This window comes from Hyla sarda, chromosome 4 (assembly GCF_029499605.1).
Source record: "Hyla sarda isolate aHylSar1 chromosome 4, aHylSar1.hap1, whole genome shotgun sequence".
Lineage (NCBI taxonomy): Eukaryota > Metazoa > Chordata > Amphibia > Anura > Hylidae > Hyla > Hyla sarda.
The window spans coordinates 241,243,397-241,261,502 of record NC_079192.1 but is presented as its reverse complement, the minus strand read 5'-3'; the positions used below and the strand labels follow the sequence as shown (position 1 = coordinate 241,261,502).

Sequence of the window (18,106 nt, the reverse complement as noted above, 5' to 3'; positions counted from 1 at the left end):
CACCACGCCCCCTCCCATAGACTTGTATTGAAAGGGGCGGGCCGTGACGTAACGATGCTCCGGCCCCTGTACCGCCCATCATTACGTGCAGAGCGAACTCGCTCTGTGCTGTAATGATAGCGTGGTGCCACAGCGGGGATCCCAGGGGTCCCCAGCAGCGGGACCGCGGCGATCTGACATCTTATCCCCTATCCTTTGGATAGGGGATAAGATGTCTAGGGGCAGAATACCCCTTTAAAGGAAAACGGTCACCCGTTCACCCGCACTTTAACCCGATACACCAGGTTATAGTGTGGGTGAACAGGATGCGGGATCTCGGACTGCTCTACCTACCTGCAGTCCGGAGCCCCGATCCTCCGAAGGTCCCCCTGCTGGCTAGATTTAAATATTCATAAGCGCCGGTCATGTGAGTGTTCAGTAGACACGAGCGCTCATGTGACCAATGCTTATGAATATTTAAATATAGTCGGCGAGCCAGCCTCAAAGCGCAAGTCAGTGCTGAAAGAGGGGGACCTTTGGAGGATCGGGGCTCCAGACTGCAGGTAGGTATAGCAGTCTGAGACCCCGCATCGGTCTCCTGTTCACCAGCACTATAACCCGGTGTATCGGATTGTAGTGCAGGTGAACGGGTGGCCGTTTACCTTTAAAGGGGATATCCCAGTTGGAGTATTACTCCGGCCAAAGTCATTGTATCATGCAAAAATAGACCAGATCTCAAAAATTCTTCTAGAAGCAAGGCCATAAGATAGAGAAACCAGCAGTTTTCTAAACACAGTTTAGTACACAACATCAGGAAATTTGCGACTTATATAATCAAATCCGTCATTTGAGAATTAAAAAAAGACTATTGATGTGTAGCAAAAAAAAGCCTGACCCTGGGTCAGTTAGTGTTAGCTAGCTTGCTTAGTAGGCAATCTAAATCTGCATTTGTTGCACGATCATGCAACCAGCCAATACATTCAGATCTCATACCACAGGTAGTACATTTCACGTAATACAGTACAAAGGCGGGAATACCAGGCACGGGATCTCCCCTGCAGCACCCCACTATCATTACTGTACAGAGCAAACTCGCTCTGTGCGTAATGACAGGAAATACAGGGTTCGGAGCATCGTTATGCCACGGCACCGCCCCCTCGTGATGTAACGGCCCGCCCTCTCAATACAAATCTATGGGAGGGGGCGTGGAGGTCATCACGCCCCCTCCCCTAGACTTGCATTAAGGGGGCGGGTCGTGACATCACGAGGGGGCGGTGCCGTGACATAACGACGCTCCGGACACTTTTCAAAGACAACAATGATAAATGCCCCCCCCCCCCCCATTATGTTTTTGTTTTCTTCTATGTTATGCACACGGTTGTTTGGTATGTGAGGAGATAATAAGACATCACAAGTGTTTTTCACCTGTCCTGTCACATGACTTCTATTTAAAAAATGGAATCTACGTATTTTTAGTATGACTATGGGTAGTATGCACCCGATACACATGACTCTATGATGCACCACTTGTGTTGTTGGTTTTTATGGAATAAAGGGACTTCACTGCATCCATCCTGCACTGGATTTCTCTTTCTCTTCAAGTTCCTGTTTTGTGTGCTGCCCAGCGCCATCCGTGTGAGATGATAACCTTTAGCTGCAGAATGAAGATGATTATTAGTAAAAATCCTTACAGTTGAAATGATTATACTTTATATAGAAAGGAAAAGTTGCAATTATTATTTAGACATAATTGTATATTTATCAGTACAATCCATGTGATTAGAATACTATTCTGCCTTGCTTTCATTAAAAAAAAATAAAAAATAATAATCAACATGGATCCTGAACATGCTTTATAATTCTGAAGTGGTAATTGAAAGCAATGTAAATCAAATTCATATCTAATTTATGAAAATGGTTTCCACGATAACACTTTCACTCTAATTGTATTGTTAGCGATGAACTGGTTCAGCATTTCAACATTAATTTCACATTTTAATGACCTCTTATGCAGCAGTGAAAAATGTGTGCAATGGGAAAGGAAAAGGAAAAAACCAGAATATAGCGTATAAATATAAAATGTAAAAAAGAATAATGTAATAAGGATCAACAGACAGGGGTGGAGAAAACCAAAACAAATGATAAATGTGCACAATAGGTTACTAAAACAGTCTAATATTTAGTGTAAGAATGCGCCAAATTTATCGGAAACTTATCATTATGCGCCAAACTTATTGCAAACTTATCACTATGCGCCAGATTTATCTCAGTGGCTTGTACTGTTAGATAATGGCATCTACACATGAGGCAAATTTCTCAGACTTTACATCACCGATTGGTTGGTTTACCTATCAAACCATGTCTTTTTCTGGTAACCAATACCCATTTACTATCAAACTATGCCCCTTGTTAAGTGGGGCATAAACCGTGTCTAAAATTTAATAAACATAGAACATAAAACAATAAAATAATTAATGGGAATTAGGCTAGGTTTCCACATAGGTTTTTTCTGGTGTCTTTTTTTGAAAACTTTCACTGCAGTTTATGAGCCAAAGTCATAAGTAGATTTAAAAGGAATTGGAAATAAAAACTAAGGACTTATACTTCTCCTTCCTACTGGATCCACTCCTGGCTTTGGCTCATAAAATTGCAGTAGCAGTTTTCCAAAAAGAACACCAGAAATAACCTGTGTTGATACCTAGGGATCAGAAGGAAACTGGTAAAGGATATATCTAAATTAAATTTAGACATTAGGACAGCAGCACTCCGAAGTCATCAGACTTGTACCATTGTTTGTACTTTGGCCACACCTGGGCCCTATATAAAAAAGGCCCACCTACACAGTGACATATATCCTGTCCCGGCATGTAACTTGTAGCTTCTGGGCACTGATCAAAAATCTGCAACAGGGCCCCATGTGCCAATTATAATACTGGTCTCTAATGGAGCAGATGTGCTTTGGGGCCCCCTGCACCAGGGCCCCCTTGTGACCTGCCTTTTCCACTTTCAGACTGAGGCTTATAAATATTTTAAAGCGAACCTGTAAGATCCCACAAAAAAAAAAAATGTTACTCAATACCTAATCCTGACTATATACTTCTATTTTTTATGCTTCTATCACTTATTTATTATAAAATACCACTTTTCATTAGCTCACAGTGTTAGAAACCTCGGGAAGGGGGCGTGTCCCTCCCTTGGTGGTGGTGGGAGGTGATTGGTGTCTCTGCTCATGTAGCCTTGTCCATGAGTCATCACTTGTCCATGACTCATAGACAAGCTGATGCTGCTGCCGGACTGGTTAGTGTCTTATTAGGTTTGGGGACCCCTAGTAGTGGGATTTTCAGGGGCTGTTTTCTTTATTAAATATTTAAAATATTCAAGAACAACCATATTACAAAAGGTCTTTGGAGTTTTTGGATCTGACAGTGCCAATTTAAGTATCCAGCAAATATGCAGGATTATTGAATTTCAGAATAAATACATTTTACATAAATGTATTAAGTTATTAAAGTGGTCCAGGTCCCTTTATGGCATATAGTGTAAATAGGTAATAGTCTGCCTGTCAATCTACAAATCTAATAATTATATAATATTACATGCAACCTATGAAGTTCTATGGAAATTTTTTCCCCAAAAGTAGACTTCAAGTAAGAAAAAAAAAACTCCACCAAAAAGCCATTTGTAGGTATAGCTTTATATATTTGTCTATAGACTATAGCATTTTTTCACTTGCATTTTTAAGGTGTTTAAAAAAAATGCCATATGTGAAACTACCCAAAACATTGAAATTCCCCATGCATCCTAGTAATAAGTTTCTGGCAGCGGAATCTACTGTGTGAAACTAGGTTGTTTGCAGCGCGTAAATGGTAATTTTTTTATAGCGCAGTGTCCTCGGCTTCTAGCACAAAGTACACATTATTTGGAAATAAATATTATGCATTCTGTGTTATTGGTGCCTAAGGCCTTCAGAGGTACAACTTGCTCTGTGTTATGGGAGGCTGGCATTGCAGAGAGTGGCACTAAAACATTCTTCTGGGGGATAATTTGCTATTGTGATCTATTTCTCAGCTGAATAAATCTAACAATGTTTTATGTAAATTTACTTTCTACCCGAAGTCTTTTCCCTGAGCGTTTATTCTTCTCAGGATGTCAGAATGTTTGCTGCTACATTTGTCTACAGATAAAGTTTTATTATAGTTTTACCTGATGCTTCCAAAGTACAGGGTTTATACTGAAATAAAACAGGGAGCGGGGCTGTGTGCAGTTAAACAGCTTGTACAGGTTGTTTGCTTTCTACTTCAAGAAATTAATTTTAGTTGTTACACCAATAAAGTGCAGTTTCCAATATGTAATAGCTTTGATATTTTAAAAGAAAACTTAAAAGAAAACTCTTTGTGCTTGAGGGGCCGAGGTGCCGGGCCGGAAATCATGGGGGGTTCCAGTGGCCAGACCCCCCATGATCAGCTACCTTATTCCCGCTATCGTTTGAGCAAGATATGGCCTTAAATCTTTTTTTGGTAAAAGTCCCAGGCTGATGCCAGTAGGCATGCACTGTAGGTACATGCCATAGGGTACTGTGATGTATTCATTTCATGGTCTGAGGTTACATACTAGCAGAAGAACCCCACCAGTAGTTAGATTAAACCAATTTTGACTGGATTTTACACAAGCATATTCAAGTTATAAAGGCTTCCAAGAACTAATAGTCCAGGCCTCACTCCTAACAACACCCTCAATTATTCCCTAACCACACCCTCAGTTATTCCCTAGCCAGACGCCTCATCCACGCCCAATTGCATCCAGACTTCTCCAATATACTCACTTCTACCAGCGGACAACTGTACAGTGTTGTTTTAGCAATCACACTCCTATCACCATTAAACTGTAACTTACCAAAGTTTAATGGTACCTGTGTACTTACCTGTATACCTAGACCAATATTATAAATAATACCAGTATACAAGGAGGAATATTATCCCCATACATATCACCATCATATTGTTACAGACCAAATCCTGTTTACTTAGACCAATATGACCATTAATACCAGTACAAAAAACAAAACTTGTGCACAAATTTCATATTGTTTGAAGATGCTGACAAGTGCACATTGTTAGTTGTGTGCTACCAGTAAAGTACAAATAATACCGCCATACCATAACCACCACCACCATTATCACTGACTAATATCTCTATATTGCTGGGGGGGAAAATCCACATACATTTTCTTTATAGAGTGATTATATATAGAACCATATAGAGGTAGATACCAGCTGTAAAGAGGATCTGTATTCCATATGAGTAATTATAAACAAGACCATATAGAGGTAAATACCTGCTATAAGCTGTACATAGATCTGTATACCATATAAGTTAATATAGACAGGGCCATATAGAGGTAGATTCCGGCTGTACACAGGATCTTTTTACCATTTAAGTGATTATCGTTACCTCCAGGTGATGTATTTTCTGATCAGTGGTGTCCTCTTTTCTTTCCTTATCTGTCCAGAGTAGACTGCCATGACAACTTCTTCCAACCAAAACTCCTTTCTTCAGCATTTGCTGGATAAACATGTTGACTCAGCATTTTTCCAGTGCCCTACACTCATTTACACAATCTCCCCATCTATAGGCCCCAAAACTATAATAATTCCCTTCTTGGTGTCCTGCACAGTAAAAGGGCTGGTAGGAAGCCAGGTAAATAGGTAACTAGGTAGGTAGATCAGGAATCCAGATATGTAGGTAGGTGACTAGCCAGGTAGGTAGGTAGGTTGCTAGCTAGGTAGTTAGGCAGCCATGTATGAAGGCCAGGTATGTACATAGTTAGGTAGCCAGGTATGTAGGTAGCAAGATATGTAGTTAGGTAGCCATGTATGTAGGTAGTTAGATAGCCAGGTATGTAGGTAAGAAGTTAGGCATCCAGGCATAAAGTTATGTATCCAGGTAGTTAGTCAAATAGGTAGCCAGTGGGTTTAGGCAGCAGAGTTTCCCCACAGTAGATGTAGGCAGCAAGATCCTCCCACAGTAGGTGTAGGCAGCAGGGTCCCCACACAGTAGGTGTAGGCAGCAGGGTCCCCACACAGTAGGTGTAGGCAGAAGGGTCCCCCCACAGTAGGTGTAGGCAGCAGGATCCCCCACAGTAGATGTAGGCAGCAGAGTTTTTCCCCCTCCCCCCAGTAGGTGTAGGTAGCAGAGTTTTCACCCCTTCCCCCCGCCCCCCAGGAGGTGTAGGCCGAAGAGTTTTTCCCCTCCCCAGGTTGTAAAAAAAATATATAATATATATGCTCACCTGATGTCCCACGCAGCGATCTTCTCCTCCAGAGCGTAGCAGGGGCCCGCGTCTTTCTTCCTCCACAGTGCAGGCACCAATGAGTGATGTCACTGGCACCTGCACTGCGTGCTGCGTGGAGATGGAGGTCACGTCTCCTCTCTGTGTAGGCCACAGATGCATCTCACACAGAGGGGACGCCTTCTGCTGTATGTGTGTGTACCGCACAAACAGCAGAATGCAGCACTGTCTGCCTGGGTATCCAGGACAAGTGTCCTGGATCCTCAGTAGCGGTGGGCCCTTTACCCAGCCAGGCCCTTGGACCACGCCGGCAGCACATCTGGTCTCTTAAAGCAGCGGTAGCGTAAATTTTTCACTAATGCCACCGGTGCTTTAGAGGAAAACTGTCACCAGTGTCACCTGCACTAACCTGTCACTACCAACAGATAGTGCAAGTTGCATTGATGACAACGGTACTTACCTTGTCCCGTTCCGTGGCGGAGATCTTCGGTAATCTCCTTTGTTAGCTCCGCTCCGGGAACCCGGCTTGGGGCACGGGTGGAGCTTACTGACGTCACCACTGCTGCTCTCACAGCAGGGAGCAGCGGTGACGTCACTAAGCTCCGTCCATGCCCCAAGCGTGCTGCCGGGACTGGAGCTAATGGAGGAAATTACTGAACATTCCAGCCACGGAACGGGCCAAGATGAGTACCGTTGTCATTAGTGTCACCTGCACTATCTGTCAGTACCGACAGGTTAGTGCAGGTGACACTGGTGACAGGTTTCCTTTAAGACAGCGGCAGCCCGAGACCCGGGGCTATTGGCCCCACACCCGGGGCTATAGCCCAGTTATCCCCCCCAACGACGCCTCTGTCCTTAATGCTGTTAAATTAAATGGTTTGACATCAAACAAAATTAGCATTTCGCATTGTAAACACCCAACAATACCTTTTTTGGTTTAAATAAAGATGACCAGGTGAGGGGCAGGTGGGGAGGGGGGGGGGGGTGTCTTGGTGCATTCCCCAGACTCGTGTCTGTGTATGATTGTGTCTCCCTCCTAGCCAGAGTATTTGTTAAATAATTTTTATGGCTATGGAAGATCCCATTTAAGTCAATGGGGTCTGTGGCAATTTTCAACAGTGGAGATTCCGGTGCAGAAAATCTGAGAGAGCCTCCCCCCCCTCTTTTCAAACTCGCAGCGTGTTTGAAATATAATCTGCTCGTGTCTTCATAAAAAGCCACGCTATAGTGGTGAAACATGTAGGGGTTGACAGGTTAAAATTATAGCACCAGTCTCCAAGTTTCTAGAAGGTCCAATAGATAGCGAATAATGGTGTGGCCATTCTTAGGGCTCAATTATCAGTATTTATTAACATTCAACCACGAGTATATAACCACACACTATATATGATATCTATGGTCATACCCTTTTGAGGAGGATATTGTTAGTTGTCCTATTGAATAGACCCTTGTTCTTTGGTGATGTGTGAATAAACCCACAGAGATTACTATATGGGATGCAAATAGAACCTAGGAATAAAAAGTTGTACTGAGGATATTGTCAGTGGACAACATAAAGTCCATATCATTTACAAAGCCATATGTCAGTGGATGGTACAAATAGTGGTGTACATGGAGTATATTTGCACAACAATATCCTGCTCCTTAGACCAAGGACAAAAACAAGAGACTTTAATTATTGTACTCACCTGTTCACACATAATTTTTATTTTCACAATAAAAGTAATATTTCGTTCTATATGTAGACACATGGAGGATTCTTTTGGAACTCTTGTAGGGGTTCCCTGTTGTAAATTCAGTTGCCTTCCCATGTGGGGGAGGGGGGGCGCGGAGGAATACCGTGTTGCCAATATATTAAAACACAACAGATGTGTTGCAGAAATTTCTATGACAGAAAATCCTTTCCATACATCTGAATGGGGATTTCATTTAGTTGAATGGGACAGTCACAGAAATTTCAACATCAAATCTTCTGCATGCGAATATACGAAATAGAACTTGACAACAAAGAACAACTCAGTGACTCACATATATATATATATATATATATATATATATGTATATATATATATATATATATATATATATACTGTGCTTATTGTATGTACAGTACGTTGAGTTTGGGAGGAAATGCTCTTAATGCAACAGAACTAATATGATAAAGAAATAAGGAAGGGTCTATAAATACATATGCGGTATTGATAGAAACACTTTAATAACATATAACAATAAGGCAGTAGGGTAGTGTATTTCAGAACATACCTCTTAATCTTTTAGGGTGGATTCACAAAGTATGTACTTGTTGCCGACTGTTTGGTTGTGAAATCTGCATTGAATTTCCACAACAAAGTATAGCACAATGTTATTGAATGGAAGTTTTCCAAACGCTGGCCAGTGGAGTACCCCTTTAAAAAGGTATCAATTTACAGTAGAAAAAAAAAATCTACTGCAAATGCACGGCTCTGTTGCAAAAATGCTGCTGATTTTCATAGCGGATTTGTTTATTGTAGTGGAATTGATTCAAATTCACTACAACAGTCTGCAACAATATCCACAACAAATTCTGTACGGATTTCATTGCAGATTTTATGCCCATCCCATGAAATATTTTCTCGAGGAAAAGGAAGTTCCAAGAAACCTGGCAAAAATTACAAATGATCTGATTTTCCCTTAGGGAAGTCACAGCCAAATTGTGGTAATGCCATATAACTGTTACTATGGAATCCTAGACTTAAAGGGGTACTCCGGTGAAAACCTTTTTTTTTTTTTTTTTTTTTATCAACTGGTGCCAGAAACTGGTGACATCTCTGCCCATTTTAGGAACTGTCCAGAATAGGAGAAAATGCCCATAGCAAACATATGCTGCTCTGGACAGTTCCTAGAATGGACAGAGATGTCAGCAGAGAGCACTGTGCTCGTGATGTCAGCAGACAGCTCTGTGTTTCAAAAAGAAAAGAATTTCCGCTGTAGTATTCAGCAGCTAATAAGTACAGGAAGGATTAAGATTTTTTAACAGAAGTAATTTACAAATCTGTTTAACTTTCTGGCACCAGTTGATTAAAAAAATTTTTTTTTTCACTGTAGTACCCCTTTAAACTTTCACCAAGGTTTTATAGCTATATGTATTCTGGCTGAGACGCTAAACAAGTGAGAAGTATAAACTAGAACTTTAAGGAATCTCTGTCTCCTTATAAGGTTTGTTTGTCAGTATCTCATCATTTCATTAATGGGGTACTCCTAAGACATCTTATCCTCTATCCAATAAGATGTCTTAGGACCCCCACAATCTTGACGTCACAAAACTCCGGCCTCGTGATTGTGATGATAGTGGGCTGCTGCATGAAAGATTGTAGGGGTCCCCAGCAGCGGGACCCCCACGATCAGGCATCTTATCCCCTATCCTTTGGATTAGATGGGGGATAAGATGTTTTAGGGCCGGAGTACCCCTTTAACTGTCTATAATTGGCTGCATATTCATCTATAGTAAATCTAGCATCTTAATAGGGTACTCCGCCCCTTGACATCTTATCCTCTATCCAAAGGTTAGGGGATAAGATGTTTGGTCCAACCACAGCCGCCATGCCCCCTCCCATAGTAATGAATGGAGGGGACGTGACTTCATGACCACGGCTACCCGAAACCAATGTTTTTAAAATAAATTCTTACATCTTATTCGCTATCCTTTGAATAGGGGCGATTGAAACGGCAAAAGGACCCATGCATCAGGCGCTGTTCAGTGTTCCAGCAAAAAAGAAGTATATCCAAAGCGAAATATCATGCAAGTACCATCAGGCACTATGTTTACTCAATTTCAGAAACCAATGACGCGTTTCAGATGTAAAATCCTCCTACCTCAGATTAGCGTCAATGGTTTCTGAAATTGAATAAACATAGTGCCTGATGGTACTTGCATGATATTTTGTTTTGGATGTACTTCTTTCCTGCTGGAACACTGAACAGCGCCGGATGCATGGGTCCTTTTGCTGTTTCCATTGATTCTTCAGACAGGACTGGATATCCTACTCCTGTGACCTGTTTGGCTTTGCAGTTCTTCTCCACCAGGAGCACATTTGAAACCCCAATTTGGGGGTGATAAGCGTAGATTATCTTCTACAAGGTGAGCGGCCATCCGCAAAGCTGGGGTTGTTTTCTTCATACCCCCATCTGGTGCCTTAGGTATCACACAAGGCGCGGTCCCTCTTTTTTCTCTCCTTTTTTTTCTTATTTGAATAGGGGATCTGGGATAAGGGAGTGGTCTTTTGGAGAGGTTTTGCTCTATCTTCATTACACTTTGTGATGTTTTCATTTCCTTTTTGGCAAAAATTAGCTATTCATCTTTTTGTGCACACATCCTTTTGACATTTAAAAAAGAAAATCAAATATACTGTGTGAAAGCAGGTTCTTCCTATTGTCCCCCAAATAAGCCTCGGAAACTGTACCCCCAAGCATGGCCTCTGTCTCCCTATGCTTGAGCTGAAAATCCTGCAGGCCTAAAACTTTAGATGTACACCTTAAGTTTTATAAGAGTTCTCAAAAAAAAAATGTTATCAAAGAATTATGAAATAAATTAAATTAATTTCTATGTAACAATCCAAAATAATTATAAGCAATTACCAAAGAACTCGGCTCAATGAGCGACCACAAATTAAAGCAAGGTTAGCCATGTACGTTAACTTCTATCTGCTGCAAGCAATTATGGTAAACCCATACATGCTCAGTAATTTAGTGGGCATTGTGCTTTAACAGTAACAATAGTAATTATAATGCTAATGAAACCAGTTAAGACCTATGAGATGTGCATTAGAGGTTTTCTAAGGCAAAATGTAACATTGTGCAGAACCTGAAATTATGTTTACTGGGAAACTAAAAAATGTATTGGTATCAGCTGATCTGCATTATACAAGTATGTAATATGCATATATTCTAGATAATTCACAAGTATTTATTCTTTTAAAACACCAAACATAATCACATTCAGATGACCTTTAGGAGTTGTGTATTTCCTGCCAAGATAGATCTTGCCAGGGTAACCTGTCACAAAAACATCCATTAGGGAAAGGTGTCATTTTTATTTCTCACTCCTGTTCTCGGCATGAAATATCTCCCATATGGAGTTGTAGTATGGTTGGCTCAAAGAGGCCTATACTGTACATGCAAAGCACAAAAACTACATTGCTTATTTAACCTGTTAAGGATGAAGGACATACAGGTACGCCCTTACTGGTGCCACAAACTGGTGCCAGAAAGTTACTTTTATTAAAAAATCTTAATCCTTCTAGTAATTATTAGCTGCTGAATACTACAGAGGAAATTCTTTTCTTTTTGGAACACAGAGCTCTCTGCTGAATCACGAGCACAGTGCTCTCTGCTGACATCTCTGTCCATTTTAGGAACTGTCCAGAGTAGGAGAAAATCCCCATAGCAAACAAATGCTGCTCTGGACAGTTCCTAAAATGGACAGAGATGTCAGCAGAGAGCACTGTGTTCCAAAAAGAAAATAATTTCCTCTGTGGTATTCAACAGCTAATAAGTACTGGAAGGATTAAGATTTTTTAATAGAAGTAATTTACAAATCTGTTTAATTTTTTTGTAACTCTTTTGAGTTCATATACTGTTCAATGCTTTGCCATGGCTGGAGCCTCAGAGGACCGATTAAATGGCGAGGAGGCAGGTAAGGGCCCTCCCACTGTCCTCTCAGCTAATTATGACATCGTGGTTTGACCATGATGGTCCCAATCAGCTCCGCTGAGTTGCCGGGATCATTTTACTTTCGTTTTAAATGCCGTAATAAACTTTGATCAGCGTCTAAAGGGTTAATGGCCCAATCGGTCGTGCCTGGCATTAACCATGGGTCCTGGCTGCTGATAGCAGTCAGGACCCACCGGATTTGAAGAGTGCTCAGCTCATGAGCACGCTTGAAACCCCGGTAATGGGACCAAGGCATACAGGTATGCCCTGCGTCCTAAAGGACCAGGACGCAAGGATGTACATGTACGCCATGCATCCTTAACAAGTTAAAGTTTGTCGCGCAACATTTATAAAACCAGATAAATACTGTGAGAATATAGTGTGGTCAGATGAGAGCAAAATGGAACTGTTTGGATGCTATAATACACACCACGTCTGGAGGTGAAATGACCCTGTACATCACCCTAAAACACCATACCAATAGTGAAGTTTGGAGGTGAGAACATCATGGTGTGGGGTTGCATTTCAGAAAATGGTACTGGTAAACTTCACATTATTGAAGGAAGAATGAATAAGCAAATAGACAGATACATTCTTAACAAAAGTCTGCTGCCATGTACCAGGATGATGAAGAAGAAATAATGGTGGACATTTCAGCAAGACAATGGGGTAGATTTATCAAAACCTGTGCAGAGGGAAAGTTGTCCAGTTGCCCATAGCAACCAATCAGATTGCTTCTTTCATTTTTCACAGGCCTTCATGAAAATGAAAGAAGCAAGCTGGTTGGTTGCTATAGGTGACTGGGCAAGTTTTCCTCTGCACAGGTTTTGATAAATCTCCCGCAATGATCCCAAACACACAGCCAGGGAAACTCTCAAATGGTTTCAAAGAAAGAAAATAAAGCTGCTAGAATGGTCAAGCTAATCACCTAACTCAAATCCCATTGAAAATCTATGGAGATAACAGAAGATCATGATTCATAGAAGAAGCCCACATAACCTTCAAGATGTGAATACTGTTTGTATGTAAGAATGGGTCAAAATCAAATCAGAGCAATGCATGTGACTACTTTCCCAATACAGGAGGTGTCTTAAAGGGGTGCTTTAGGGAAGTTAAGAAAAATAAAAATGCCCCAAAGCCACCACAATACCCCTTCTGTGTCCCCTGTAGTTATCCATGTGATTTTGCCAGCTCCTGTGGCCCCTGTTGTCTTGTGAATATTCTTTTTTCTTGCTTGCAGCCCAGACTACAACTCCCAGCAGTCAGTGCAGCTCTGTGTAATGGCTGCCAGCCAATTGCTTTTGCTATCTGTGTTGTTGTAAATACACTGTACATGTCTTTTCATGTATCTATCATGACCCCAGCAATAAATCGTGATATTCTCTGAATGGCAGCAGTCAGTGATTAGATCTAAATCAGGAAAAGAGGAGCCTTATGTGCTGAGGAGACTAGGCTGTTTTTCTCCTCACACAGTGGGAGGAGGGGGAGGGGAGATGTGGCTGTGAAGCCAGAAATCATGTGGTGTTTGTCTACCAGGATGTGGGGGGCTAGTCTCATTGAGGGGTTTGCAGAAAGACTAGCGGGATCAGAGTATGACATCTTTCTCTCGCTCTCTGCATGTAAGTGACAGCTGAAAGAGGGAAACTGCTCTATATAGCTAATGAATGATATTTAGACAAATACATAGGTTCGTGAGAGGGAAAGAATGGACTATGGGTTTAGTTCCCCAGAGTACCCTTTTAAAGCTTTTGTACAATATGTTAAATAAATATCAGTAAGCGTCAGTGTTGCTCGCGAATATTCGCAATGCAAATTTTATTTGCGAATATCGCATATTCGCGAATTCGCGAATATTCGCAAATATAGCACTATATATTCGTAATTAGGAATATTGTTTGTTTTTTAGTTTTTTTTCCACAGTACTTTCGCATATGCTAATTTTCGCATATGCGATTTTTCGCTTATGATTATTTTTGTATATGCAAATGTTCGCATTTGCAAATTTTCCGCATTCGCGAATTTTTCGCATATGCGAAGATATAACGCGAATATTACGAATATGCAAATTTAGCGAATATATGACGAATATTCGTTGATATATTCGTGAAATATCGCGAATTCGAATATGGCCTATGCCGCTCAACACTAGTAAGCGCGTTTAATACTTTTTCCATGTGTCATTTCACATTTACACAGCTTAGTTTCCGGGTACATTTGTTTTTGTTTCTTTGTATGTATGGATTACATGAAATTTCTTATCAACAGAACCTATGGACATATATATATATATATATATATATATATATATATATATATATATATATATAGTGAGAACAATGGTAATGTGTTTAATCACCCCATAAACACTATTACAGTATTAATAATAGTACGCAATCCATGGTTTGGGATAAAGCACTTTACTTACTCATCTTATTATGAACATTTCTAGGCTAATCTAATAACATATTTTTACATTCTGTAGCAAAGATCTTCCAACAAAGAATAAGCACAATGGGGGAGATTTATCAAAACCTGTGCAGAGGAAGAGTGGTGCAGTTGCCCATAGCAACCAATCAGATTGCATCTTTCATTTTCCACAGGCCTCTTTAGAGGCCTGTGGAAAATGAAAGAAGCAATCTGATTGGTTGCTATGGGCAACTGCACCACTCTTCCTCTGCACAGGTTTTGATAAATCTCCCCCAATGTGTATTAATTTTACTACTAAATAAATCTATCAATATCTGCCAAAGTGGAAACTTGGCACTACACACTATCTTTTCTGTCCTGTGTTTTATTAATCCAGTCCCAAGTAGTGTTGCTCGCGAATATTCGCAATTCGAATATTATTCGCGAATATCGCATATTCGCGAATTTCGCGAATATAGCGCTATATATTCGTAATTACGAATATTCGTTTTTTTGTTGTTTTTTTTTCTTCACAGTACACATCACAGTGATCACCCCTCTCTGCTTCCAGCTTGTGTGGTGTAAAGAAGGCTGTAATACTACTGTGTGAGACTGGCGTGCGAAAATTCGCATATGCGAAAATTCGCATATGCTAATTTTCGCATATACTAATTTTGAATATGCTAATATTCACATATGTTAATTTTCGAATACGCGAATATTCGCATATGCGAAAATAAAATGAGAATATAATGAATATGCGAATATTCGCGAATATATGACGAATATTCGTCCATATATTCGCGAATATTCGCGAATTCGAATATGGCCTATGCCGCTCAACACTAGTCCCAAGACAGAAAATGGTTCCAATTCTATTACTAATAACTAGTTTTGACATTTGTTATGCTCTACTGTATTTTGGATACTTATGTAGCACAGACTGAGGAGGACATTGATAAATGCGGTCCTTCTTTGGTTTAGCGGCTCAATGCATTTATAACTCGTGTTGATCAGATTTTTGAATGAGCTACATATGTTTATTTGTTGTCTGCAGGTACGGTGATATGGTTCCAAAGACTATAGCTGGGAAGGTATTCGGTTCCATATGTTCCCTGAGTGGTGTGCTGGTCATTGCATTACCAGTGCCTGTGATAGTCTCCAACTTCAGCAGGATCTACCACCAGAACCAACGAGCAGACAAACGGAGAGCCCAAAAGGTAATAAAGTACACAAGCAGCATATTTATGTGACAATTATGTAATGTAGCAAAGTGTAATCTCACATTCAGACTGTCCATATTCCACATGGTAACTGGAAGTTATCATCTTAACGTATAATTATGGTTAGTATAATGATAAGCCGGTCAATCGGTATATTGGACATTGCGGACATTGTCTCTCTTCATATGGTCATTATCATCAGCTATGTGGAAATCAAAAGACATTTCTCCATGAGAATCGTCATTATGAATCTAACAAAATATGTACGAGTGGCACAAGCATTTATGATCTGAAATTGGCATAGTCAGCTGAAACTACATATAAAAATCATAATCAAACATTGACACATTATTAAGACAAGGAGAGATCTCTTTTCGGCCTTTTGGCTAAGCTAAAGTGTAGGATCTGTTCTTATTAGTGTAATATCTGATATCTCCCCTATCTGGGGACCAAATATTAAATTGATTTGTAAGAATGGGGGCCGATTTTGGATCTTTCTTCCATCGCCCTATGCATTGACCCGATATGACAGTATTTTTGGGTACAGCATTATGGGGTTAAAAAGAATTGTTATAGTAATAGAGGACAGTGGAGGTATACGTACATCCTGACTACCTGGTACTTAGCGCACTAGGACGTCCAGAGGCATCTGGAGAGGCATCCAGACTATGGAACTAGCGCTGCCATCAGCAGCCGAAGACCCCGCTATTTAGAAATACACATAAACCCCTTCCCCAACTAACATTTACAGATCATGGATCATTTTTAAAAGTAGTACAATAATAGAAAAGCATGTAAACATGGGTATCTTATTAATTCCATTGCACTGCGTAAAAAACTAACCCCCCACACACACAAATAATTTTTTTGGGGTTTTAAGGGGTTACATGTCAGCATTGTCAGCACTTAGTCTTTTAACCTTGTAGATTAAGCTACTTTATGGCTGTGAGATGAATGGACACGATCTGTGCTTTAGAGCCACAAGGCATCATAGGAAGATAAGGAATAAGGCTAGGATCACACTGCATAGCACCATCCTCCATAGGTATTTTTTTTTTTTTGCTTCCATTTAAAATTACAAATATGTGAAATATAAGTCACTTAGTTCATGCATATTCCATGCAGAAAGCACTTCAAAATTGTAGGACGTGGAATAGCCCCATTGAATTGATTTAATTTGGTCCCAAAACCACTACAATATATATAGTCAAGAGTGCACATACCATTAACCTCAAATAAGCTGTCCTGGCCACTGTTCTAGCCACATCAAGTATTACCTGTACTCTTCCAGCTCACTCACATCCTGTTAAAGGTACTGTTTCTGCGTTAGTCAAATTTACCATTAGGGTACGTTCAGACGCGCAGATTTTCAGCGTATTTTACGCTGCAGATTCGCTGGTGAAGGCCCGCTCTATGCTGTCTTTACATGTGCCTGCTCCTAGCAGCAATACACCGCTACCAGAAGGCACACTGCAATGTGCGCGTCTCAGTATACTCACACATCGCGGGAGCTCTCTGCCTAGCTCAGAGCAGGGAGAGCAGCCGCGATGTGCGAGTACGCAAATAGCAGGTATTGTAGGGAAAATGTGAATAGAAACATTCATATTAGAAATGCCGATATGTTTAAATACAAACACACTTTCCTTAACCCCTTAACGACGCAGGACGTATATTTACGTGCTGCGCCGGCTCCCGCGATATGAAGCGGGATCGCGCCGCAATCCCGCATCATATTGCGTCGTTCCCGGCGCTAATCAACGGCCGGGACCCGCGGCTAATACCACACATCGCCGATCGCGGCAATGTTCGGTATTAACCCTTTAGAAGCGGCGGTCAAAGCTGACCGCCGCTTCTAAAGTGAAACTGAAAGTGACCCGGCTGCTCAGTCGGGCTGTTCGGGACCGCCGCGGTGAAATCGCGGCGTCCCGAACAGCTGACCGGACACCGGGAGGGCCCTTACCTGCCTCCCCGGTGTCCGATCAGCGAATGACTGCTCCGTGCCTGAGATCCAGGCAGGAGCAGTCAAGCAGCGATAACGCTGATCACAGGCGTGTTAATACATGCCTGTGATCTGTGTAAGAAATCAGTGTGTGCAGTGTTATAGGTCCCTATGGGACCTATAACACTGCAAAGAAAATGTAAAAAAAAAAGTGTTAAAGGTCATTTAACCCCCTTCCCTAATAAAAGTTTGAATCACCCCCCTTTTCCCATAAAAAAAAATAAAACAGTGTAAAAAAAAAAAAATAAACATATGTGGTATCGCCGCGTGCGTAAATGTCCGAACTATAAAAATATATCATTAATTAACCCGTACGGTCAATGGCGTACGCGCAAAAAAATTCCAAAGTCCAAAAAAGTGTACTTTGGTCACTTTTTATTACATTAAAAAATGAATAAAAAGTGATCAAAAAGTCCGATCAAAACAAAAATCATACCGATAAAAACTTCAGATCATGGCGCATCACGGTATGAGTCCTCATACCACCCCATACGTGGAAAAATAAAAAAGTTATAGGGGTCA

The 18,106-nt window shown here is 40.9% G+C and overlaps 1 protein-coding gene and 1 non-coding gene across 4 annotated transcripts in view; both read left to right on the top strand.

Moving 5' to 3' along the window:
• The window catches only part of KCND2 (potassium voltage-gated channel subfamily D member 2), a 462,503-nt gene that overhangs the window by 347,602 nt on the left and 96,795 nt on the right, over nt 1-18,106 (top strand). For all 3 annotated transcript variants that reach the window (XM_056573831.1, XM_056573830.1, XM_056573829.1), the window contains exon 2: nt 15,420-15,582. In XM_056573831.1, coding sequence (XP_056429806.1) covers nt 15,420-15,582 — 163 coding nt within the window. The remainder of the gene's footprint in view (nt 1-15,419; nt 15,583-18,106) is intronic.
• Nucleotides 15,952-16,140, top strand: LOC130267991 (U2 spliceosomal RNA). Its single transcript, XR_008843366.1, has one exon. It is a non-coding gene; the product is annotated as a U2 spliceosomal RNA (small nuclear RNA).